Source organism: Macadamia integrifolia, chromosome 7 (assembly GCF_013358625.1).
Source record: "Macadamia integrifolia cultivar HAES 741 chromosome 7, SCU_Mint_v3, whole genome shotgun sequence".
NCBI classification, from domain to species: Eukaryota; Viridiplantae; Streptophyta; class Magnoliopsida; order Proteales; family Proteaceae; genus Macadamia; species Macadamia integrifolia.
Window position 1 is genome coordinate 30,505,856 of NC_056563.1, and position 6,352 is coordinate 30,512,207.

The 6,352-nt window shown below is 36.4% G+C and overlaps 1 protein-coding gene across 1 annotated transcript; it reads right to left on the bottom strand.

Moving 5' to 3' along the window:
* Positions 1 to 246: 246 nt before the first annotated feature.
* Positions 247 to 4,099, bottom strand: LOC122083543 (uncharacterized protein At2g39795, mitochondrial-like). The gene is made up of 3 exons (XM_042651386.1): positions 3,664 to 4,099; positions 2,120 to 2,475; positions 247 to 614 (listed from the first exon to the last, which is right to left on the bottom strand). The coding sequence occupies exons 1-3, from the start codon at positions 3,955 to 3,957 to the stop codon at positions 455 to 457; spliced, it is 810 nt and encodes a 269-aa protein (XP_042507320.1). The 5' UTR covers positions 3,958 to 4,099; the 3' UTR covers positions 247 to 454.
* Between the last annotated feature and the right edge of the window lie 2,253 nt (positions 4,100 to 6,352).

Sequence of the window (6,352 nt, forward strand, 5' to 3'; positions counted from 1 at the left end):
CAAACGGTACCTAATGTGCTGCCAGCTATACAACTCAACTCAACTCAACTCAACTCAACTCAGCCTTATTCCAACTAAATTGGGTCCGCCAATGTGCCGCCAACTATAATTACACAACTCTCTATCATTATTACAATATACAATTAATCAAATAATTCCGGTATATTGATCAAGATAAACCAACACCTTCACATTGAAAGATAAATAACCATACGAAGAAATGTTACCAATCTTCGGCCCAAACTATAATGAAAACCAAAATTTCAATTTCACTGTTTGATCTGTTATGCAATTACAATTAATGAAAGATCATTCATTTGATCATTTTGACAGCTCCATTTCATCAGTAAGTTTCTTTTGCCTATATTTATAAACTAACAAGAACAAATGAGAAACATACCTCTTATATCAGAACTCTTCCCCGCATATCCAAATGAAGTGGAATTCAGTGGACTCAATTCTCAATGAAATCTTTCATGTTCTTCAACCATCCTTTGTATTCTCGGTTGTCCTTGCTGATCATATATTCTTGCAAAAAGTTTGTCATGGAGCTCTTGATCCCTCTGTCTTCTAGGTACTTGTAAAATTCTTTCTGCAGATTCTCATCCAAATCACTGTAAAGAGGGAACAAAAAAATAACATAGTAATTAAAGTCAGTTTAGAAGTACCTACACTCAGCTCACAGAAATGCAACAAAGAAAAGATTGTTATAGTAAATTTGCTTAATATTCATATATAATTCTCATACATATATGATTTAAATTTTATATAGACAACTATTAATACAGTTACTAATTATTATATACACATGCACAATACTGTAAATCACTACTTAGGAAACAAATTTGTCACCACATGATTCCAGGTTACCTGCTTGAACTGATCTCAGCAGGCTATCTAAATTGCAATCAATCGAATGCATCAGCCAGAAAAATTACAAATCGGTAAATTCTGTAAAATGGCAACTATTATCATTGTCTCTCCCTATTATCTCTCCGATACTTCTCCCCCAGCTGAAGATGTAACGTAGCAGTTTGGAAAATTATAAGTACAGACATATTACACTATTTATTATCTTTCCATAAATGTAATCCTGGCCATCAAGGAGCTTCCAGTGCAACCAAGGGTATCAATTAGTTATTAACTATAGAAGGTATTCTCATCCATATTAGTGAATTATGTACAAGGTGGGTGATGTTGACAAGTGAGTCAATTAAGTGACCAGTACATGATTATTAGTTCACAAGGCACATATTATTTAGGCTATGATTTTTAACTTGAAGCAGCAATTCCGTATCATTTTCCCTGCAGATTATCATGAATTGGCAACTACTTGGATTGTAAACTTCTTTGTTACATGATTTCACCATTAATTATTAATTCTCTAAATGATAGTAATGAATATTTACCAAGAGAGAGCTAGATGCCAGCAAAGCCCATGACTTTTTCAGTAATCTAAAAAGTAGTTTGTTATAGTTACATGGGTTAATCAGTAATCGTTCAGGGGGCATCTAGAAACAGTCACAAGCATGGTTCTAAAATCGGATCAGACCGGTCAGTATCGGCCTTAACCGATCCCTGATCCCGACCTTTCCCATCCCGATACACGGGTACAGTCCAAGGGTAAAAACGTCAAAAAAATTATTTTTATTAAAAGTAGGGGTAAATCTGTCTGATACGGTCTAATCCAGACCGATCCGGATTGGTATTAGAACCGTTCAGCCTTAACCAATCCCGAGACTGATCCCGAGTTTTAGAACCTTGGTCAAAAGGGGATGCAAATACATAGGTACATAACATCTATCAATCACAATTGCAAATGCATCTCCAAGGCAAGACACTCCTTGATGCTCAAGACAATGGCATCTTGTCATCTCGAGTACCAGGGCACCTAGACCCCAAGGCGGATGGGGTGTGTGGAGAGGAAATAAGATGGCACCACACTCACTAAACATAGAAAAGAAAAATAAAGCACCAGCATCTTCATTTGAGTGCATTAATACACCTTTTTTATATTTTTAATCTGTCTCCAATTGATTATCGAGGGTCCTTTTCTTTGCCATGCAGCAGTAGAGTTTTTATCCAATCTAACATAGAAGCAAAGAAAGAACAAACTTACGAAAAATCTGGCCCCTCATAAGCCATCTCATTGGATGAAACATCAGGACTCTTCATCAGCATGCTATCAATAGTAATTTCATCAGGACAGGCAGAGCAACAGAATTCAAGACGTGGTCCTTCCCCCTTGGAAATGTTGACAATCAGAGAAATGTAAGTTTGTCCTGAAGCCTCATTATTGTCATCCTTATCATCATCATCATCCTCATCCTCATCTTCTTCGCCTTCCCCAGCCATCTCTGGCATGTGGACCTCAACTTCAATGTTGTCACCAGCAAACTGTCTCTTTAAGATGATCGTATGTTCACCAGGATTGTCAATGATCTCAAATGGAAAACCATCAGGTAGAAAACCTCCCTGCAAGAAGGAAAAAGGATCACAATAAACTCCCAACTTGAGAGAAGCAGAAAAAAGGAATCCAATTGCTCATAACCTACTCTTTTAAATGGTCTTCCAAGTCCCAGTAACGGGAAAAACACAATAAAATACAATATCCACATCAATGAACTAAGCTTCTTCAAGCAATTCAACTTAGCACATATAAGTGTACAGAAATCATTTCACACACACTATGGATCCAACAGAGATTTAAAAGGTATATCATCACTCAATAATTTACAATTGGCAATGGTGGGATCTTGTGGAGCTGAATGTTTGGCTATAATGAAGTAATCTATACACAAACAAGTGCAACTAGATAGGATGTTCAAATGTATAAGCAGTAAGAATAGGAAGAATATGATGAAAAATCAATGAAACCAAGGGGCTTAGTATTAACACCAATAGGGAAAGGCAATTGAGATACCCTGGACCTACCAAAAACTATGGAAGAGGCAAAAAAAAAAAAGGGCATTTCAGATGTGCAAAAAAGAAATAATGCTCGTAAATTGACTGAAAGTATAGCCTAAAAAGAGATGAATAGCAGAAGGAACTTATTCAACCCCTACTTCGTGGGCTAAAAGCATATTTGAGCAGAATTAATGGCATGACTTTTTTGAAAGTGATACAGAAGCAAAAAAACAAGAAAAAACTACAGTGGCCTTCATAAAATTCCCATAGTCGAGAATGCAAGCATTGAAGTACTATTTGAGCAACATTACTGAGGAACTAATCCATCAAAAGCTTTTCCTCTGTGACTCTAGAAACTAGTACCATACGGCCTATACCACCTGCACTAGCTTGATAGTTGCATTGAAATTCCATAGTCGTACATTAAACTCATATTTACATATGATTAGTTACTCACCGAGTCAACCCAGATAGATGGATCTTGATGGGTCCATGTACAATTTACAAGTAAACCTAATTCATTACTTGCCTTTCTCGAGAACATTGACTCCATTTGAGTTATCCCATGAAAGCTTTCAGGATACAAAGGGAGGTGAGGGGATGACGCTGTGAAGATAAAAGTTTCAACCACAAGGGGAGCACCATTCGGAACTCAAACACAAGACTTTACAATTAGCAGCCAACATAGGTGCCAACTCACTCAAACACGTTCCTTGAAAATCGTAGGGAAGAGAGAGAGGTTTTTGGAAGGCTTACCTGGGGTAGATCTTCTGTTTCTTCAGCGCATTCGATTTCCGTTTCAAGGACCCGCTTCAGGTTTTCGTCGGCCCCGACCTTCTTAGCAGCAGTGGAACTGGAGGCGAAGCGAAATGGGAGGAACAGAGAAGTTCTTGACGGGTCTCGAAAGCTTTTCCTCATCAACGAAGACGAAGACAAAGGAGGAGATACCATAGAGGAGTATAGGAGAGATGGTTGCTGTTTTGATGTAAGGCGAGAAACTCCATAGCTGCAAAGGTTTCTGCGAATAAGAGAAAATGTGATCGAACGCATTCTTGCCCTTCACAATTTAGCTTTCTCCGAAGAAAATTGGGCTCACACAGACTCACTCTGTTCGCAATTCAGTCTCCCTCCTCTGGCTGTTTTCAGACTTCTACTGTTCGCGTACTTCGGAAGACGGAAATGAGGGTTTAGGGTTTTAATAGGTTTAGCCGTTTAGGACTTTTGAAGTATCGAGAAGGGGTCGAAATGACATATGTACCCTCATAACAATTTTTTTTTTTTTTTTAACCCTAAATAGTTGTGTTTGGTAAGGAATAAATATTTCTCCTTATACTTGGCATGTCAAGATTCAATTTTGAATTTCAAAATTCTCATTGGTTCCTTTTGATTGTAATGGAAATTTAAAGAGAAGAGAAGTGAAATTTTATATTTTAAAAAGAAATTTTTATAACCATTGCCTCATATGATTGTATAAACTACTTAATTTCTTAATCATAATTAATAATGATATATTTTACGTGTAACTTTTATTTTAAATATTATAGCAAAGGATTTTCATGAAAGTAAAGTGAAATTTTATAACCAAATGTGAAATAATTTGAAGTTAATGTTAAAGTCACATGGGTAATGATTACATATATTTATTTTTTAAATATGAAACTTACACTTTCCTTCCCTTTAAGTCCCCTTACAATCAAACATAGTCCTTAGAAATTGTGAAGTTTTTTTTTTGCTCTAATATATATATATATGTATCTTGCTAAAATCACAAGAAAACATGAGAAACACAAAAAAATTTCTTTTCTTCTCTTCTAATGGTAACCAAACATACATATTTTTTTTTATTTTCTCATAATTTCATTTCTTTCTTCTCTTCTCTTTTTCTTTCTTTCTAGATTCTTTCTTTTCTTTTTTTTTTTTTGCCTTTTCTTTTATTCTCTTGGCTTCCAAACAAAGCATTAAAGAAACATCTGAATTAGAAGTGAAAGAGAGAAGTATCTCATAAAATGTGACAATTGCTCATGAATTGTTCTATCATGCACACCTAGGCCTCTGGTTGGTTGTTTGTAGCATTCAATGTAATATTTGCATGAGGGTTGATCACTTGATTAACTCTTCTCAAGTCCATCGATATTTGATTTGCATCAATTTCCTTTCTTTCCAAGAAATATGCTCATGAACCCCTACATTCATTCATCCTCAATAGTGTGCAGAAAGGCAGATTCTTTCCATCAAGGGGATCCATTATTTTCGGCTCTATTCATATAATGCGCCGCTGAATGGTTTTATTTCCTTGATTGCAGGGGTTGCAAATTCAAGTAGTTGAAGGCATTAGAGTGCGATGTAAGAGTCCTTCAATCACCCATTCTTTCTTTGCATATGATTGTCTAATTTTCATGAATGCAAATCTTAGCTCCTTAAGAGCTCTGAAGCACGTCTTGAATATATTGTGATGCATTTGGGCAATCTATCAGTTTACAAAAATCTTCAACAACATTTAGCCATAGCACCCCATTAAAACTGAAGAATTTTTGCTAGAATCATCGGAATTGAAATTTGAGGATTCCTGAAGCACAAGAAATATTTGGGACTACCATGAAAAAAATTATGGGTGAAAAAGAATAACTTCCATCACCAATAGGGAGAAAAGTGATCATAAAGTGTATCGTGGCGCCACTCCAATTTCCACAATGGCACACTTAATTACCTGATGAGCTCTTAGGTGATTTAAACAAAACATTTAGTAGATTAGTGGGGCAAACAGAAGAAGAGCGAAAGATTCAATGGCTTAGTTGAGACTTCTAACTTTCAATGTGCTAAAAATGATTGTTCTACAAAATTAAAGGATGATAACATAGACAACAAGTCCACAAATTAATGACCAGATTTTTGGCCTCAAGCCTCAGTAATCGATCGGAGAAATCTGATCATTTCACTGCAAAATGTGAACAAGTTTCCTACATGAACAGACCAATCCCAATCCTAATATTTCCAATCCCAATATACATGTATGATCTAGGTGTAAAATTGTAATAAAAACCGGTTTAGAAAAAAAATGCTAGATCTTTCCGATATGATCCAATCCTGACTGATCCGAATCAGCATCAGAATGATATCGGCCTTCACCGACCCGTGACCATGAACCTTGTTCCAGTGTTCTAACCAACAAATCATGGAAACTTCTATGACCCAGTATAAATTTCTTACATTAGAGTGGATTCAATAGAAAAGTGCAATCATGCAACTTCAGAGGCATTATCCAGGTTCCTGCTTCCTGACACAAACAGAAAAAGAAAATAAACAGACGAGAAACCCTAGGATCCCAATGAGTCAGTAGACTCAGTACACAGCTCATGGGCTGCTCATGCTTCCCAATTGTCTCCCATTGTCAGGCAATTGTTCAAGGTTCAAACAGCTCCCTGGCCAGCATAATAAGGTCATTATC

Excerpts from the sequence above, each read along its gene's own strand:
- LOC122083543 (XM_042651386.1), bottom strand. The coding sequence starts at position 3,957 with ATGCGTTCGATCACATTTTCTCTTATTCGCAGAAACCTTTGCAGCTAT. Across the intron at positions 2,476-3,663 it reads AAACAGAAGATCTACCCCAG|GGAGGTTTTCTACCTGATGG; the intron begins GTAAGCCTTCCA and ends TCCTTCTTGCAG. Across the intron at positions 615-2,119 it reads TATGAGGGGCCAGATTTTTC|TGATTTGGATGAGAATCTGC; the intron begins GTAAGTTTGTTC and ends CCCTCTTTACAG.